The sequence below is a fragment of the Uloborus diversus genome, chromosome 9, assembly GCF_026930045.1.
Source record: "Uloborus diversus isolate 005 chromosome 9, Udiv.v.3.1, whole genome shotgun sequence".
NCBI lineage: Eukaryota > Metazoa > Arthropoda > Arachnida > Araneae > Uloboridae > Uloborus > Uloborus diversus.
The window spans coordinates 63,904,145-63,925,317 of record NC_072739.1 but is presented as its reverse complement, the minus strand read 5'-3'; the positions used below and the strand labels follow the sequence as shown (position 1 = coordinate 63,925,317).

General features: G+C 34.8%; 1 protein-coding gene across 1 annotated transcript in view; it reads left to right on the top strand.

Moving 5' to 3' along the window:
- LOC129230665 (glucose transporter type 1-like) overlaps positions 1-21,173 on the top strand; it is a 290,489-nt gene that overhangs the window by 233,355 nt on the left and 35,961 nt on the right. The window contains exons 7-11 of the mRNA XM_054865080.1: positions 11,570-11,671; positions 13,153-13,260; positions 15,435-15,523; positions 16,911-17,009; positions 20,698-20,910. Coding sequence (XP_054721055.1) covers positions 11,570-11,671; positions 13,153-13,260; positions 15,435-15,523; positions 16,911-17,009; positions 20,698-20,910 — 611 coding nt within the window. The remainder of the gene's footprint in view (positions 1-11,569; positions 11,672-13,152; positions 13,261-15,434; positions 15,524-16,910; positions 17,010-20,697; positions 20,911-21,173) is intronic.

Here is a 21,173-nt window from a genome sequence, read left to right as displayed (position 1 = left end):
TTTTAATCAGCATTGATTTCCTTTTTTCAAGTGGCAAGCTTTTTGCAAAACCACAATTAATGCTAGAATGCGATGCTTCCCGGCAAAAAAGGCACAATTTAGATTTTGAGTTGTTATCGTATGCACATAATTCACTAGCAGTAGGATTTTTTATTCTTTCGATTTTAGCTTTATTTCTTGGGCCACTCTCCGATGACCACCTGTGGTTTACGACTTCATTTCCGCGCGGGGGGAAAGAATTACCACATGGCCGTGAAGATTCGGAAAAAGTTTTGGTTTCATTTGGCTGAGTTATGAGTATCATGCGTTCGCGAGATTCCACTTCTCTCTTTAGAAAATTAATTAGGTCGGTAATTTTATTCTCTTGCGCCTCATGGTTTTTGTTAAAGTCCAAGGCCAAATCGCCTGGAATACTTCGAATTAAAATGGGAAATAATAATGTTCCGTAGCTATCTGGCTCAATTCCTAGACTTTTTAATGCGTTAATTTCAACTTGACATTTATCATACAATCTTCTTAAAGCAAGAACATTTCTAGAGTTTCTACAACTTTCTAAACTAAGTAAATTCGCCATGTGCCTGTCGATAATCAATTCTTTCTTTCCGAAACGCGATTCCAATATTGAAATAGATTTAGAATAATTTTCTTCCGTTATTGATAAACCAGAAATGGCCAATTCCGCATCTTTACATAAATATGACTTTAAATAAGAAAATTTCTCGACATTCGATAGGTTGTAATTTTCATGAACGGCAGTTTTAAACCTTGACCAAAATTCTGGCCACTTACAAATATCACCATCAAAGGTTTCAATAGTGAGCCGCGGAAGTTTTACATATGTCGGCGAAATAGTTAAATCTGGTTTTGGGATGTTAACGCTAGCAGTTGTATTCTCGTTAAATTCCGTATTCAGGTGTTTAGACTGAACAGTCAATTGATTTAAATTCATGTATTTCTTTGCTTTGAATCTCCAGGTTATTATTTTTTCTCGATATTCTTCTGCTGATTCTAGTTCCTTATCTACTTCCGTAGGAGACCATAATTGTTCTAGATCTGAATCCACCAATTTAAGCGATTCAAATTTATCATTCAATTGTTCTAAGAAAAGATCAAGTTCGCTATCTTCCGTTACTTCGGTTTTCTTAATTTCTATTTCAATCTTGTTTAATAGTTTAGTAACTGAAGATCGTAATGTAGTTCTTTTTCTTTTCAGTAATTCAATGTGTTGAGCGTTCTTAATTGATTTTGGTGTCGCGTTCTGAGCCATATTGCAGCCGCTTATCAATTTCAGTTTTAATACAATATTCAAATTATTATGAAAAATATATCATATATAATCATTCATCTCAACATTTAAAATATGATATTCCAGTAATGCAATTATATCATATATGATCATATGTCTCAAAATTTAAAGTTATGATATTCTGTGCAACTTTTAATTAGTTTTGTCGTCAGACCTCTGATAACTGATCGATACTTCTTTAATTCTTCAAGTGTTGACATGCTTAAATAATTAATTTAACTGGTCAAATACAAAATTATTCAGAATTACAAATAATATTCAAAGAGTTATCAATTTTCAAAATATGTATAATGCAAACAATTTTCTAGACTTTCAAACATAATATCTGTAATCATTTAACTCCAAGAATTTTATTTTCGAAGACGTGTAATTCTTAAACAGTTGCAATTCAAATTTCAAATATAATATTTTCAAATATTTCAAAATTCAACAATTCAATTATTAACCACCTAAGACGTCCCTGTTCGGGCGCCAGTAAATATTTCACGAACGATAGCATTCAATAAATATCAAAATATAAAATTTCAATTCAGTTAAGTAAGCAAATCAAAATGCTTACCTTCTTTATCTTCTTTATGCCATACGTCGTGTCGGTTCTTTCTTACGTCAATAGGTGAGTTAATTCTATACTGAAAACTTAGACTCATAATAAATCAGAGGCCTGAAAAAGGACTAGACAAAACTTTTATTAACTAACTATATTACTATTTTACATTTATGTACAATATTAAGACTATTAGAAAATTCGACAAACATAATCTAGGAGATTCCACCGCACAGCTCGCGGTTCGAAGCATCACTTGAATCTGCTAAAAGTTCGGATGGAAAGTTCTAAGAGGTCAAACTCAAGTGGATCTCTGAGGGAAAAGGGGGAGAGAAGATCGAGTGTTCGTCACACTCTCTCTGTAATATTAGTAAAGATATAGAAGAAAGTATTGGATTCGTGCAAATTTTCGAATTTCGAATTTTGACGGATTCGAACGTTTTGAGGTGTGCTGAGTCCATTTCGACTATTTTTGGAAAATGTCTGACTGTCTGTGTGTGTGTGTCACGTCTGTGTGTGACCAGTTTTTTGTGGCCGCTCTACAGCAAAAACTACCGCATGAAATCGAACGAAATTTAGTACACGTATGTGCCCCTATGTGAACTTGTGCCCATTGGTTTTTGGCGCAAATTCCTCCAAGGGGGGTGGAGCAATGGGACGTTTTTTGAGTTACGCGTGATTGCTATTCCTCAGGAAGTAACTGGCGGAATCGAACAAAGTTTGGTCCGTATGTTGCCATTAACAGGAACAGGTGCTGATTCAATTTTGGTGTCAATAACTCAAACGGGGGTTGAGCTATAGAACGTTTTTTGTCGTCAATTGTGACTGCTGTATCTCAAGAAATAATGAACGGAATGAAAGAAAAATTTATGGGCAAGTAGCCCTTAGTGGGTATAAAAGCTGATTTTATTTATATGTCAACAGCTAACTAGTATGTTGTGGCCATCACGAAACTTTCTTCTATATTTTTCCTTTTTCTGATCCCTCCCCATGCTTGACGAGGAAGCAATATTCCTAACAAAAACAAAATTACACATGCAAAAACTTGACGACCATCCCAATGTCTGAATTATTGTAAAAACAAAACAAAGAGTGAAAATTGAAAGTTACTTTAAAAGCCTTACTTGAATTAATTACAAATATTTTATTTATTAACAAACATAAGATGGCAACAGTTAAAAATTTTAAATCATTGAGATATATTTCCGATCATTTTAATACAATTTAAATCACGAAAAATACGCAGACGACAATCTATTACGATTTATCTTTTTTATTGTTGCATTAATAAAACTATTTTTATTCGCAAAAAAAAAAAAAAAAAAAAAAAAATCAACACCTCTTGGAGCGATCGGCGTCAAAATAGAACCAAAGCCTGTTTACATATGGATTCACATATATTCCAAATTTCAACCAGAACGTAGCATTACTTCTTGAGATAGGGCACTCAAAATGGAAAAAAAGAACGGGTGATTGCGCTACCCCCTTTTTAGCTGTTGACACAAAAATAAAATCAGTTCTTATACCCACTAAGGGCTACTTGCCGATAAATTTTTCTTTCATCCCGTTCAATATTTCTTGAGATACAGCAGTCACAATTGACGACAAAAAACGTTCTATAGCTCAACCCCCGTTTGAGTTATTGACACCAAAATTGAATCAGCACCTGTTCCTGTTAATACCAACATATGGACCAAACTTTGTTTGATTCCGCCAGTAACTTCCTGAGGAATAGCAATCACGCGTAACTCGAAAAACGTCCCATTGCTCCACCCCCCTTGGAGGAATTCGCGCCAAAAACTAATGGGCACAAGTTCACATAGGGGCACATACGTGTACTAAATTTCGTTCGATTTCATGCGGTAGTTTTTGTTGTAGGGCGGCCACAAAAAACTGGTCACACACAGACGTGACACACATACATACACACACACACACATACACACACACACATACACACACACAGACGGACAGACATTTTCCAAAAATGATCGAAATGGACTCAGCACACCTCAAAACGTTCGAATCCGTCAAAATTCGAAATTCGAAAATTTGCACGAATCCAATACTTTCTTCTATATATTAGATATAGAAGAAAGTAAAAAGGGGGTAGCGCAATAGCACGTTCTTTTTTTCCATTTTGAGTGCCCTATCTCAAGAAGTAATGCTACGTTCTGGTTGAAATTTGGAATATATGTGAATCCATATGTAAACAGGTTTTGGTTCAATTTTGACGCCGATCGCTCCAAGAGGTATTGATTTTTTTTTTTTTTTTTACTTTCTTCTATATCTAATATATAGAAGAAAATATTGGATTCGTGCAAATTTTCGAATTTTGACGGATTCGAACGTTTTGAGGTGTGCTGAGTCCATTTCGACCATTTTTGGAAAATGTCTGTCTGTCTGTGTGTGTGTGTGTGTATGTATGTGTGTGTATGTATGTATGTGTGTGTGCGTGTATGTATGTGTGTCACGTCTGTGTGTGACCAGTTTTTTGTGGCCGCTCTAGAACAAAAACTACCGCATGAAATCGAACGAAATTTAGTACACATATGTGCCCCTATGTGCACTTGTGCCCATTAGTTTTGGCGCGAATTCCTCTAAGGGGGTTGGAGCAATGGGACGTTTTTCGAGTTACGCGTGCTTGCTATTCCTCAGGAAGTAACTGGCGGAATCAAACAAAATTTGGTCCATATGTTGGTATTAACAGGAACAGGTGCTGATTCAATTTTGGTGTCAATAACTCAAACGGGGGTTGAGCTATAGAACGTTTTTTGTCGTCAATTGTGACTGCTGTATCTCTAGAAATAATGAACGGAATGAAAGAAAAATTTATCGGCAAGTAGCCCTTAGTGGGTATAAGAAATGATTTTATTTTTGTGTCAACAGCTAAAAAGGGGGTAGCGCAATCACCCGTTCTTTTTTTCCATTTTGAGTGCCCTATCTCAAGAAGTAATGCTACGTTCTGGTTGAAATTTGGAATATATGTGAATCCATATGTAAACAGGCTTTGGTTCAATTTTGACGCCAATCGCTGCAAGAGGTGTTGATTTTTTTTTCGAATAAAAATAGCTTTATTAATGCAACAATAAGAAAGATAAATCGTAATAGATTGTCGTCTGCGTATTTCTCGTGATTTTAATTGTATGGAAATGATAGGAAATATTATCTCAATGATTTAAAATTTTTAACTGTTGCCATCTTATGTTCGTTAACAAATAAAATATTTGTAATTAATTCAAGCAAGGCTTTTAAAATAACTTTCAATTTTCGCTCTTTGCTTTGCTTTTGCACTAATTCAGACATTGGGATAGTCGTCAAGTTTTTGCACGTGTAATTTTGTTTTTGTTGGGAATATTGCTTCCTCGTCAAGCATGGGGAGGGATCAGAAAAAGAAAAATATAGAAGAAAGTTTCGTGATGGCCACAACATACTAGTTATTAATGCAACAATAAGAAAGATAAATCGTAATCATAGACTAATAATAAGAGTAGACCGAGCTATGGCAACCCTTTTGCTGCTCATAAACCAAACCATGTGACTGGTGGATATCCTAGCAACAGCGTGCGTTAATCGTAGCAGACGATCAACGCCAGCGCGAAATAAAATAAATAGAATTTAAGGAACACGGAAGAATGATCTTTTATGGAGTCCGATTTGTAAATTTGTTATTCTAAGTTGTAAATATTTTGTTAATATAGTGAGTTTTTCGTTTAGATAGTATTATGCATTTTCTTTAGTCAATTTCAATAACTCTCTAAGCAATAAAAGATGCAAGCGACCAAGAAGAATCAGCAAAAGGTAAGATTTTTACCTACAGTTTCAATTTAAGATACCGATTAGTACATTTTTGCGTTAACGCAAAACGTTTACGCCATTTCGTTCACGCCAACGCTGACAGCTCCAAATGAAATAAAAGTTACCGAAAACTGATCAAAAACTATTACAAATGTCAAAATAATGCGTAACTAAAAGAAAAACAGTTCAATCTCTGCACCTGGAAGTTTTTTTAATGAAAACACATTGTCGTAAAATACATGTCGAGTGCCAAACTGTAGATAATGATGCCATCTAGCAACCATGCTGCCAAAGTCTTCGCCAAGCCCTTCCACTAGTCACATGATACATCTATGAACCAATTTTCTTCATCAGCAAGAATGAGAAAGCTCGGTCTACTCTTATTATTAGTCTATGACGTAATAGATTGTCGTCTGCGTATTTCTCGTGATTTTAATTGTATGGAAATGATAGGAAATATTATTTCAATGATTTAAAATTTTTAACTGTTGCCATCTTATGTTTGTTAACAAATAAAATATTTGTAATTAATTCAAGCAAGGCTTTTAAAATAACTTTCAATTTTCGCTCTTTGCTTTGCTTTTGCAATAATTCAGACATTGGGATAGTCGTCAAGTTTTTGCATGTGTAATTTTGTTTTTGTTGGGAATATTGCTTCCTCGTCAAGCATGGGGAGGGATCAGAAAAAAAAAATATAGAAGAAAGTTTCGTGATGGCCACAACATACTAGTTTTTTTTTTGCGAATAAAAATAGCTTTATTAATGCAACAATAAGAAAGATAAATCATAATAGATTGTCGTCTGCGTATTTCTCGTGATTTTAATTGTATGGAAATGATCGGAAATATTATCTCAAATGATTTAAAATTTTTAACTGTTGCCATCTTATGTTTGTTAACAACTGAAATATTTGTAATTAATTCAAGCAAGGCTTTTAAAATAACTTTCAATTTTCGCTCTTTGCTTTGCTTTTGCAATAATTCAGACATTGGGATGGTCGTCTAGTTTTTGCATGTGTAATTTTGTTTTTGTTGGGAATATTGCATATTGTCAAGCATGGGGAGGGATCAGAAAAAAAAAGAAAAATATAGAAGAAAGTTTCGTGATGACCACAACATACTAGTTATATATATAAATGACGTGATGCTTTTGAATTTATAAGATGTCGCCAAGTCGCCGATGGTATACGATGCTACCCAAAAAAAAAACTGCACAGCAAATGCGTTCGGAATGTCAAAAATACGCACAATCTGTACAAATTCTTCACTCTCGACTCGAAATGGTACATATCGTTCGCTTTTTTTTTTTCAAAATTCATGTGACACGTGTCTAAATCGCGTGTCTAAAAGTCCCGATTAGCTTACTATACCAAGGCTTCACTCGATACGCGTCTTATCGCGTCTTATAGAAACACGCATCAAGTGAAGCCGTGACTATACTCAAATTTTGTACTCACGCAGTTTGCAAGATCAATTAATCGCTAAAAATATCAAATAGAAAAAGTTTTAAATCCCCCCGTTGCATGAAAAGCCATAAAACAATAAAGAAAGAATTTATTTGTTCAAACTCAAGAAAAATGGCAACAGCTAACTTCTTATCAATGAGATCTTTCACGCGAATTAATTTCTGCAGCCGATAATTTTATTCGTATTTATCCAATGGATTGTGACTTAAATTGGAATAAACGAGCTGATGTGTGCATCACATGACTTCCTTTTACACCAATTTAATGCTATTTCCCTATTATTGCAATTTTAATGGGATTCTCTCTCTAACTCTTTAAATATCACTAGCAATGGCCACATTGAAAGCAGATTTTAAAAAAAAAAAAAATAAAAAAAATCGCCAAATTTTTCGCCAAGTTGGCGACAAAACTTGGCAACCAAAAGACTGGTGATATATCGCCTAGTGACCGCCAAATTATAACACCACTTGAGTTTGCATCGAAATTAACAATGATTTCCCCCCAAAAAGGTGCAAAAGACCCCTTTAGAAACACCCGAATGCAACCAAAATAGGAGGTGCACAACTAGACCCCACTACGAGTCTATGTACCAAATTTCAACTTTCTAGGACATACCATTTTTGAGTTATGCGAGATACATACGCACATACGCACATACATACAGACGTCACGAGAAAAGTCGTTGTAATTACCTCGGTGATGGTCAAAATGGATATTTCGCGTGTCTATACATTCTTAGGCACTTTTCCGCATGTGGTCGAATCGAAAAAAAAACTCAACATTCATTTGGGGGTGAGCAAAATGGAAATTAAGGGCGATTTTTGAGTGAAAATTTTTTCGCGAATACAATACTTCCTTTTTTGTAAAAGGAAGTAATAAAAAGGAACTATCGATCGGATTTCTTTCGAACTGGTCTATAAACATACAGACATACAAACATTCATTTATATATATATAGATTACAAATGATTAAAAGGTCTAAAAATTGTTCATTGTGAATGATTATTTAGGATAATTACTATATCATTTGTATCATTGAATTGTAAAATTAATCCCGGATTAGCTTGTGAGAAGTTTTACAACAAGTTTTTAAACCGAAAAGTCCTATAAATTGAAAAATATATCGAAATAATGTTCAATGTTTTATATATATTTCTTATGCAAAGTTTTTTTTTTTTTCCTAACTGAAATAAATTGTAAATATTTACATCATCTCGGATGCGAAATATCCGAATTTAATCTGCTTGTCATTTTTTACTACCCCTGTTTTAGTTCATAATTAGTAACCATTTATTCAAAGCATTGGTAATAAACTGCCCTATAAAACGCTGCAAAATTCAGCCAAGGGTGTATACCCCTTTGAGTACTAGCGACCCGGGGGGGGGGCATTCTGGTGTCCCCGTTGAACATTTCAGAAATCTGGCAAGACTGATCAAGGGCTAAACCGAAAGGGAAAGTTTTCAGGGAGATCTACCTGAAACAAATGGCATCGAATCATACTCGCCAATCCTCAAATTACCAGACTTCGTTTTAGAGTACATATTGCGGTGGAGCCCTGTGTGCCCTTTTAATATGGAGTTCCACCCTTGTGGACCACCAAAACTAAATCTGTGACAAGACAGGGCAACCTCTTTTAAGTTCACCTTTTTCAGTAATATGTAGGATTTATTTTTTACTATTTTGTTAACCCTCTCGCCGACAAAACCACTCCCGTTCAATATTAAGCTCCATGAATCAACTCCAGTTCAGACGAGACTGTTGCCAATAGGGCAAAGGTATATAGCAAAACTCATCTACTTGGCGTCCGAGTAACTGGACATTACGGATATATTCTTGTAAAGTTAACGACGACTTTAGTGAGATGAAGTTTCTCGTATGGTTACATTGTTAAAGTATTTATCTACAGTTGGGGAAAACCTAACCTGAAAACATTGTGAAGGCTATGCATACCCTAATCACAGCATTATGACACTGTCAGGTTAGGTTTGCCCCAGCTGTAGTTGTGTTAAGAATACGTCACAGATCTTATTATTATTAAATACCCATTCCGAAATATTAATTTTAATAAATGGATAGATTCATATTTCATTTAAAATAGTAATCGTACGAAAACTTTTAGGAGCCACTATAGATAGATATATGCGTTGGCGCCATCACTGGCGAAAAATATCTTGTAACCATAACGAGCAACAGCAAGTAACGCACAAATTGGGAAGTACAAACTTTATTATTCGTACTCGAGAAAATATCAGGAAGCTAAATCAAGTTGCAATTCCGAAACTTAGTTCGCAGCAGAGCGGCGCTGACTTCACTCGGAGAAACATTGCTCTTAGTCCTCTGTAAACAAAAGTATTGTTTAAAATTTTTCTGAATTTGCAATCAGTTTCCTTTAGAGAAACACCTAAGAAACTTGCAAAACCATTTCTCTTGGAAATGGCCTGACCCATTTATTTAAGACTTTTAAAGCCATTAGAGGGGACTTGTTGATTTAACAGCTCATTCGAGAATTAACTTTCAAAAGCGGAAAAGAAAGAAAGAAGCTTTTCTTCAAATAGTCGATGGGGGTTGAAAGGGATCCACATTCGGCTGCTAACTGGAGCACAAAGCAGACTTTTGGAACAAAATAAATAGGAGCAAATTGATCCGCTGGGAACTTGTCTCAAAAAGGAAATATTTTGGTTTTTCTTTTCTTTTGAGGATAAAATTTCGGATAAGCTCATCTGTGCGATAAAAAACGGCTTTCCTGTTTTTTTCTTTTTCTTTCTTTTTTTTTTCAGAAGCTTTGCTCAATATTTCAGAAAGAAAATGTGCGAAAGCTTTAGCTTCAAGTCTTCTTTGTTATATTTACTGCAATTTTGTTTCAATTTTTGAAAAACAAATACTTCAATTTTGGTTTCTTTTAAACTAAATGGAGCATAAATGAAGCTCTTTTATAATCTTATGGGGGAAAACGTGCACATTGTGTTTGTATGCTCTCTTCTGAAAAGAAATGTACACTCAGCAGGATATTATGCACCCGTAATATTTATTTATTTTTAATATAGAATGTGAACTGAGCATATTTTATACGCATAGCAAACCTTTATCTTTTCGAAGAGAATAACAATGTGATATTTTATGTACACATATAACATGCGTGGTTTTTTGTATTTGTTTAAAAGATAATTTGATTTATTTGTGAATATTTGATACATGAAAATTAATATAATTTACTGCTCTGAAGTGTGATTTACAATAGGCATGGTATTGAAAACATTAAGCATGCTTTTCCATTCTCTTCTAGATACAATGCGAGCTGAACATGATCTTTCATGCTCAGACTTTACAGGCTTTTCTCTTCTGAAGAGAATTATATTTATTATGAACGATATGTTCGCAAGCCCAGTGTGCATCATCTTCTATTTTACTCAGAACAGAGTATGGTATTTCATTCACATATTGTGAACATGATTCTTCTGTCTTCTCGAGAGAATGTTTGAACACGATTAAACCTGAAGCAGATATTTTTTGTTTGTTGGCTCAACAAAAACTAACTCTGCATTGCATGTTGTGAACATGATTTTCTCTTCTATTTTTTCAGTTTTGAAGATGTTTTTTTCTCCTTAACAATGGGGGGTTGTTTCCTTCAGTCAAAAATAGTACTTTTTGTTACTGAATTTGATAGAATAAGCAAAAAAATAAATAACATGAACCCAGAAAATACTTTCATTTTCCCAACAGATATTTTTTAATTAATTTTTTTTAAGTGTCCGATTTTTCAAACAAGGCGTGGTCTTGATGACGTCACAAATGATGCTCTTTGGCACATCTTTCTATCGCGTTTCCATGTTATGATAATCAAGAAGCGAATCAAAATTGCACTCTACACTTGCTATCAACTGTATCGTTGCCAATACACGTGAGTAAAGATGTGAATTAAATATTTTGTTCTGTGAATGGCAACATTGATGTCATCGGCAGAAGACATAAACAATGAAAGCGCACCAATTTAAGTAATTTTTTCAAAATATTAAACTTAAACAAATTATTTAAAAAATTGTCTGATCCTATGTTTTTAAGCATGCTCTTTCAGAATAAAATAGTTTTAATATTTTAGAAACGACCCAATTATGTGTGTGTGTGTGTGCAGAGTTCATAATATTGTCCGTGAAACAGCAAACAAATGTTTTTGTCGTGGAAATAATAGAGTCGATGTCCTATCTCATGCCAAAAGTGAATGAAAAATAATTTCATCGTCTTTTGGATACTACAGTTGAGGCAAGTCCAAGAAGCATTTTGAAGGCTGTGAAGGAAGCATTTAAGGATCCTAATCACAGCATTACAAAGCTGCCAGGTTATGTTTGCCTCAACTATAGAGCCATGCACTATTTATTGAGAAATTGTTTCAACTTTTTTAACAATTATGTATACGTATAGAGAGTGCAGCAGCTAACAAGCAATTTTTTTTTAATCATAGGTACACTGAACCAGCTGGGCATTACCATCGGTCTGTTGCTCTCCATGGTGCTCGGCATTCAGGACATTCTAGGCACTGATGAAAGATGGCCTTACCTCTTTGGTGAGTTAAGTTGCTGAGGCACATCACATAAAAGAATCTTTTTGCTCAATCAGTAAAAAAAAAAATTATAGAAATATCCTGGAAAATAATGGGTAGATAGTGTGCCTAACTTAGGTCCGATTAAGCTTTGGGCGGTCCAGATCGCTTTTCGTAATACAGGGCTTGATTACTGAATAGGCCAACTAGGAAGTGACCTAAGGCATAAATTGTTCAGAAGCCTAAAAATGGCTAAAATTGTTTTAGCCAGTAGCTAAATTTGCAAGATTTGAATACAAGGGCCCCCCAAAAAATCGTGTGGCCTTGGGCCTCCCGTTATCTAATAGAGCCCTGGTGATAGTGTCTATTAAACAGTATCAAATCATTAAACAAAACCACTTTTAAAAGTTCATCACCCGAGGGGTTTAGACACTATAAAAGCCTGAACTTACACTAAACATACCAACACTTAATACATAACTGTTCCTACCATAGTAATTACCATAGTGACCGATCTTTTGAACGATAAATAGTATAAGAAATAAATAAATACTTTTGTGCAGAGAGGTAAAAGGAAATAACCAACGTTTCTTAAATGTCTTTACATCCAAAAGCTCACTACTTTGAATTGAAACAGGGCTGATGTGTGCATCACATGACTTCCTCTTTCTCCATTTTAATGTCATTTGCCCATTACTGGCAATTTTAATAAGATTCAATAGTTTACTCTCTAAATATCATCAATAGTGGCCAAATTGAAACAGATGAAAAAAAATCGCCAAATTTTTCGCCAAGTTGGCGACAAAACTTGGCGACCAAAAGACTGGCGATATATCGCCAAGTGTCCGACAAATTATAACACCTCTTTAGTTTCGAAATTAACAATGATTCCCCCCAAAAAGGTGCAAAAGACCCCTTTAGAAACATCCGAATGCAACCAAAAGGGGAGGTGCACAACTAGACCCCACTAGGAGTCTACGTACCAAATTTCAACTTTCTAGGACATACCGTTCTTGAGTTATGCGACATACATACGCACATACATACAGACGTCACGAGACAATTCATTGTAATTAATTCGGGAATCGTCATTACGGATATTTCGCGTGTCTATACGTTCTTAGGCACTTATCCACGTCTAGTCAAGTCGGGGGAAAAACTCAATATTCATTCGGGGGTGAGTAAAATGGAAATTAAGGTCGATTTTTGAGTGAAAATTTTTTTCACGAATACAATACTTCCTTTTTTGTAAAAGGAAGTAAAAAGGGTTCCTTGATACCCCGAACCACGCGTCTGCAGTAGTCTGTAATTTTGTTCTACAAAATGTTATTTCCTTTTACTGGTAGTGTCATGTTTAGTGTTAAATTTAAGCAAAAACTTAAATCTGATGAGATAGTGGTGTGCTTGTAAAAGTTTTACTGACGTTCATTTCCAAAAGTTGGCAAGTATGGGGGTGATTATCTCGCGAGAAAATTGAATTGTTGGTTTTCTTCTGCTTCCTTTAGGCGTGGCTGTGATCCCCGCCGCTCTTCAGCTCCTATTCCTGCCTATATGCCCCGAGAGTCCTCGGTTTTTGCTCATCACGAAACAGCAGGAATACTCTGCAAGGGAAGGTAAGCCCCTATGAATGACTATCTGTTTGAGGTCCATAAACACGTTTTATAGTGCTCTTTTGATTGCTACTTATAAGGTAAACACGCTGGTGCTTCAGTAGTAGCCACTTCAAGGTTTATACTTGAAAAAAATAGGATTCCAGGTCTCCAATGGATTCAAACGTGCAGGAGGTATACCTTCTGCACGGTTGAATCCATTGGGAAACCCTAAATCCTATTTTTTTTTTCAAATACAAGCCTTGAAGTGGCCACTACTGAAGCACTGGCCACTACTGTCTGACCATCGATTACATGGAAAGGCTAATATCCGGTTTATGGGTGGAAATGGTCGTATCTATTAGTTTATAGGGATGTTAGTTGGTTTGTTTCATATGTGCACGTTTGCCTCTCTAGTATTTAGCCTTAGTTTTGTAAAAATGAAAATTTGCTCACAGCAATATTTTTTAAATCTAAAGTATATTCGATCTATATTCTCACGGCAAAAATTCATCGATTTATTTATTCACAACAAAGTTTTGAGCTTACCATTTTGCTTTTACGTTCCTGAGCGAAATGAAAATACTTTATTTTCTTTTCGTTGTTTCCATGGTAACTATTTTTGTTTCCCCAGAATGCAATAAATGAATAAGGCACTAGTGACATTATAAAACGCGTGCATCAAAATCCCATTGTTATTTTCTCTTCTCCCCTGCTAGATTCATTCAGATGGAATCGTCTTTACTTGGCAGATTGCCAAATTACATACAATCCGTGGTCAAACAGTACTGGCGTTTTACCTTATTGTGTGGTTCGCTGATTCGTACGTCACATTCTTTTGGCGATATCATTGGTATTATTTCTCCAGATTGACGAAGATGTACGGCGATATTTTACGTGATACTTTTTGATCCGCATGTCATGCAATTCAACAGTGTATCGGCTTTAAAATTTACTACAATATAAAACATTTTCTCTATGTAGTTCTCATATTGCAAGGTCATGTTGTATAAATAATCCGAGATTTTTGCATCGATCATTTCTGCAAAATTTTTAAGAATTGTTTTACACACTTTTGAAAATAACTCCAGAAAAGTAATCCAGTTTCAAAACTACCTATTTTTTCCTATGACCAAGCGACGTTAATGTCATGATTTTGTAACATTTAAAATTGTAATCAATTTCACTAATTACTATTTGCATTTTCTATACTACGTGTTTTGAACTCATCGTGTCTGCATGCGCTCTTCAAGAATGTTAGATTATTATACAAAATATTTCCAATGGTGAATATTTTTAAAAGTATTTCTAATTGTTTACTAGGAACAGATTTATGTACAATATACCGAGGCGGTAACTTACTGCTTAATATGGATTAGATTTGTTGCTAAGAAGGTTTATTAAAGCTATGTTACTAAAAAAATTATTTGTTCAAATTTTTTTGCTCAACAATTTCTAAAAACTTGTAAAGCAGCGAAGAAAAGTTCCGAAAAAAATAGAAAAATAAGGGTTGTGTCGTCAAGCCACGCGATAGTAGTGAAACTTTTGTATTACAAAGAAACACTTACCTAAAGTTATATACATAGGTGTCACTGTGCATCATCTTCTTCGTCCTTAAGAAAAGTTAGTCGTTTTCGTACACATACTAAAATTGTCACACAGCGCAATCGGACTGACAATCACAGTTGCTCAATCCGAAGAACGCTAAGCTTCGAACCTATCGGACTCCGGATCGAGTCCCGGCCATGATGTTTCAAGCTTATTCACGACAAAATCGATAATTCAATGTAGAAAGTTGATTATATACAACGAGAACGCTAAACAATACTCGTAATGCGTTGGTTACAACGGATGCTCTGTTGATAACCAACAATTGTACTCAACACAGTATGCACAACCATGGACAACTAGAAAGAAAAAAAGCGAAAAGAGCGCATGTGCGACTTTTCGTCACACAAAAATAACTCGTCACTTCCGTCATAGAAAAGTTTGCCAATCAGAATTTCAATACCCTCGCATAAAAAGTTTCACTTCAAAAACATATTAGAGGAAAGTTCTGGTTCAAAAATAATCAACAAAAAAAAAACTTAGGATTTTATTTAAAAAAAACTAATAATATCAGTTTTTTTCTAATTAAATGTGTATATATATATATTCTAAATCAATGTTCACTTTATTTTTCCTTTATCATCTATCAGCTCTGGAGAGGCTTCGGTGTACGGTTCATGTAGATGATGATTTAGAAGAGATGAGGACGGAAGAAAGAGCTCAAGAACAAGAAGCTCAAGTAAAGTTATCTTTTACACTTGTACTTTCTCCACTTTACTATCTATTCTGTTTTTGAATTTCGTTAAAAAAAATCAAAGAGGAGTTTCAAATGTATAGCATATGAATATTTTTCGTCATATTTTTTAACAACCATATGTAAATTTTCAAAATTTAGCTCTCAGGAATTTGCCGATTGATGTTCAAGAGTAAGAAAATTGAAATAAGCCTAATTCCCTGTGTATTAAAGTATAGTGTGTGTGTTTTTTTTTTTTTTTTTTTTTTTTTGTCGGACATTAAATGTTGTGTATATTTTTGTTTTGTTTTTTTTTTAATACAAATGTGTCATTCACTTGTTTCATGTTTGCAATTTACTGACACTTAGTTGTTTATTACTAGTTACCAATTCCAGCAACAGGTGGCGCTACATTATATGAAAAATAAAAATCGGTATGAAATTGTTGCTAGGCCTGTTGCAAAAAAAAAGAAAGAATGTAGATGTTCACACTTTTACAAGCAGTTCTAAACGGTGCTATTTTACTTAACAAAATACCGAATGGATATGTCACGGATTGAATTTGTCTGCAGTTCTCACACACATGCAACACCACCTGTTGTACGAAATGGAAACTAAATATACAAATGCGTTAGGATGAGAACGATGCATTTCAATCGCATTCTGTTTTTCTTTTATTGGTTTTCAAATTCCACGTCATTCAGTTTTTGAGACCTACGGACATAAATGTTCATTATTTTGTGAAACAGTTTTAAAAGAATGTATTGTAATATGTTGGGCGTTCCTCCTCAGGGAGACATAGAATTAGTGTAAGGGAGCACTCAGTTGTTACTAAAAATTTTGAGCCAAAAAAAAGGGGCAAATCGGTGTTGGAAAATAAAAATCAGTCAAAATTCTCCGTTGTGGCATTTAGTTTTAAGCGCCTGCTCTTAAAATATGGATATATTTTCAATGACACCACTTAAAACAAAATTGCCCTCAACCAAACCCACTCATTGCAATAATATTGTATTTACGTTTCATTTACGCTGTATTTTAAACATATATTTTTCTGTAATTTTGTTCAATTTGTTATAAACGATCAGTACTCGTATTACAAAAAATAATGACGTTTTAGGGCATAAAAAGTACTTTGTGGTCGTTTAAAATATGGTATTGTTTTTTTAATCCATCAAATAAATTGTAGCACTAGAATAGCATTTAAAAAACCACATTGTTTGGAAAATTTAACGGCGGGAGGACAATTTTTCTGTAAAAAAGGGACACAGGCATAAAAATTTTGAGAATCTCTATTATTCTCTAAAGCTCTTTCTTTATTGAAAATTTTCTAATCCATCGTGCGTTGCTAATTGTATTAACTCATGTAGCAATCATCGTATTTTTTTCTTTTCAGTTGACAGTGTGTCAAGTTATTCGCAGCAAAAGCCTTCAGCTGCCCCTGTTAATAGGAATTGTGATGCAACTTTCACAACAGCTCACCGGTATTAATGCCGTAAGTACTTTCGCTTCTGATAATCTTGTTCGAAATAAATTGCTCCTGAAGACTACTTGCATTTTCTCCTCAACTTGAGGGGTTGAATTAAATGAAATATTTGTTGTTGCCAGAAATTTACGAAAGAAAGCTTTTTAAAGTCGTAGAATAGAGAAATGAATGCTTTTTTTTTATTAAAAGAAAAAAAAAATCTTTATTAAGACAAAAGCGCACAGGGCCATTCCACCGTCACGTGCGAGATAATCAGATGCTCAAATTTCACCATCGTTTCTTCATATATCTTTTAATATTTTAACTAAACAGAGGTAAGCACATCTTTTAATCTTTACATTGGATACAAAGATACTCCTGACACTATTACGTATATTTTTAGTAAATATTTTTTTTTTTAATTTAATTTATTTGCATACGTCACGCGCGGGACATCCAAAGTCAACCTCTTGTAACTTGCTGTATGAATTAGTTAATATGTTTACTCTATTAATGTAGCAATGACGAAATAAATTGTAAATTTTGCAAGCAAAGGTTCCAATGTAAAGGAAACATAACTCATTTTTGAGAAACAATAGTTTAAACCGTTGAAAACAGAATAATGTTTTGGGCCATTCCACGAAAAAGTAGTCACTTTGTCCGCACGTAACGCTTCGTATATTTCATCAAAAAGTAACAATTTGAAAGATAATTTAAGAAATCTTTTGCTTAAGGAATTACACATACATTTGTGATTTCTTAAACAACAAAATTTTGCTCATTATCCTTTTAAATCATTATTTTTAATGAAGTATATGAAGGGTCAGGTGCGGCACAAAGTCCGTTTTTCGTGGAATGACCCACAAGCAGTTCGCAAACAAATGATTGTATCTACGCACTGTATTATCCTCCCCTCCACGACGTCAGTCAAACAGCTCATTGATCGACATTTCAGCAAGCAATGACATTCGTTTTCTGAACCGTACTGCATAATGTTCTAATGTATATTGTATAGCATGAAAAGTGTTTCCCTTCTTTTTGATGAATTAAAAGCCCTTTTACTTTGAAAATAGTTTGCTCTCATTTTCAACAAACACTGACTGATTAAAGTAGACCCCTTTTTCATAAAAATCCAGTCATTTGAATTTTTGATCGTCCGGACCAAATTGGTTCGGATAATTGGAGTTCTACCGTATTTCAGTGATCCAAACTCAGGTCTAAGCTTATAAATGTTTGCAGTTATGTCTTAGGGGCCATTCATTAATTACGTAATGGTCCCGTGGAGGATGGGGTGTTGGAAAACTCGCTACATACCCTTTCTTGGAGTGGGGGGGGGGTCAAACCCTTCTTACGTAATATTTTCCAAGTCGATATTTTGTATAACATAACATACATAAAATGACACATAAAGTGACTACATAAAATTTAACTTTTGTCTTCTTAATTTAAAAATAAATCAAATGTTTTGAAACTTCATAATTTGTTCAATTTGTACATCAGCAACTGCTTTTAATTTTTAACCTAAAAAGAGAGCAAAAAAAACTTTTTTTTTTTTTTTTAATTGTAAGTGTTTAAAATATAGCGCAATGACCGAAGAAGGCCCTTATTTTGTATTCAGAATCACCCATCCTGAGTATACACTTTACCAATTATGGCATCATTTTTAATTACTCTAGGTATACCACTTACCATTCTTATTCAAATTAAGTCAAATACTCGTTTTTAATTATTTTGCCAGAAATGTGTATTTTGGCTCCAGAAAGTTTTTAATTAGTTCCTTTTTAATTACCAGACTTTTTTTTTTCACGTATTTGTTTCGGCAGCTTCAGGATTTTTTTTTTTTTTTTTTTGTGTTGGAATGTTCTGCATCAGATGATTAATTCTTTCAGCCCTTATTTTAATTTAGATTTTTTTTTTTTTTTTTTTCGCAGTGTAAAAAATGCCCTTCAGAATCCACTAGACAGGAAACCAGAAAAAAAATTGATTAATTGAAATTTAAGTTAGCTAATTTTTCTTTCTAAATTAGATTATGGAGGAAAAAGCTTTTAATTTTGTGACTATTAAGAAAAATTTCCAGAATGATTCTAATTAGCCGGCTGTTCATAGATTAAGATATTGAAAGTGTCCTCTTCAGAAATTATTCCATCTTCTTCCTCTTTTTGTTTTCCTACAGTAGTTATAGTTTGGTGTTTGAATTCAAAAATACAGAATGTCTTTCACTTCAAAAAAAAAAAAATTTTTTTGAAAAAAAAAACAATTTTGGGGCTGTCCATAAATGATGTTACCTTTTTTTTTTTTCAACATTCCCCCTCCCTCTTCTCTTGGTCACAAAGTGCAAGGATGCCCACTAAGGGCGAGTCATGTCGCACACTGGGCCATTGATATTTTTTTGGAGGGGATGTGTTTTTGGGGTATTTTTCCTTTTTCTGGGGGAGTTCAGTATTGTTTGAGGCTGCGCCATTGCTCTTGGAAGGCACCCTTGAAAAGTGTGGCACTTTAACTTAATACCTCCCCTTGGCACATGTTATTTTCATAGGCATATTTTAATTTAAAAAAAAAGGTGTGGTATCACACTTCTTGTACACCCTCACTACCCATTGTCACTAACTGTCACGAGAACGCCCCTCCCCTCTCAAAGCGTGACATCAGTTACAGAAGACCCCTTAAGATTTATGCATAATTATTTCTATATTCAGATGCTTACCTCATCATTTTTTTTTTCTGTCTCATTGGTACAGTATGTGCAAATTTTTCATTATTTTTCATTTTTGTCATCTATTGTATTTTTGCTTTAAAGCTTGTTTATCTGGTTCCCGCTGAAAATAAAGCATAAAAAGTATGTCAAAATGTATTATTTCACTATTGTTAGCGGGGAATTCAAAAAGCGTTTCTGCGAATGTCTCAAAAAATCATTTCTGCAGATACTGTCCTTTACCTTCCCACAGCAGATTAGCTAAAGGCATGTAAGGGGCGTCACCATCGAAAACTGAAAATGGGGTCTGTGTACACTTGCACACATTTAAACTACAGCTAAAACGATAACAGGGCACGTAAAAAATTCATGTAAGAGCTGCAAAAGGAACTCTCGCATTATTATAACGAATCGCCCAAATACGCAAGCAAATCGTACAAACCTCAAAAGGCAACATCATTTCTATACCTCAGGATCAAACTTACGTCAGTCACATAACTGCTACTTTAGAGGAGAGAGGGAAAACTTTAGTTTAGTGCATGCAAAGGATGGAACGTATGCTCTTTTAACACTGGTAAATAATTGCAATGGATTTTTTTCCCTTGGAATTACGCTCACGTGGCTCGATGGAGAATTAGATTCTACATGCAATGCTGTAATAACCGGAAAATCGTAATTTGTGAACTGGCTCTGTGGTAGATTTCTGGTCAGCAAATTAGCAAATAAAAATCTCTCCGAAAAAAAATAACTGCGTGAATTTCAATTTCAAGAGAAAGGGTTGTATTTAAACACCTATAGTTATTTTTTATAATTACGCATAAGTTTTATAAAAATATGCTTATAAAAAAACAGCGCGACGTGTGAAAAGGGGAGAGATGGTAGTAAGTCGAAGTGGGACATTGGCGTTCAGTTTCCTCAAAAAGTGACTGGATTTAGATTTTAAAAGTTTTTACAGAAACGTTTCAATTAATGTTTTATCAATATATATGTGTCTGAAAAGTGACGAAGCCTTTTTGTGTCTTGCAGGTGTTCTACTACTCGACGGACCTGTTCACGTCGGCGGGTCTCTCGCAGGCGGTGGCGCACTACGCCACCATCGGCGTGGGCGTGATCATGGTGGTGATGACCCTGGTCTCCATCCCTCTCATGGATCGGGCCGGACGGAGGACGCTCCACCTCTACGGCCTCGGGGGCATGTTCATCAGCAGCATCTTCATCACCATCGCCCTGCTCGTCTCGGTCAGTTCCTCTTTGTCGAACTCATAACTTAGACCAGGGCTGTCCAACTGGCGGCCCGCCAACACATATTGTGTGGCCCGCCAACTTCTTATTCAGCATATTTATTTTTTCGACATTTATTGGTATCAAGAAACATCCGAGACTACCCTTCTTAGTCAAGCCGGGGTCCTCGAAATTTCCTCTTTATCGCCCTTTTACTCTTTTCATTGTTTTGAGAGAAAAAGGTACAGGACATCTACAGGTCAAGGTCAAGCAGTCCTACC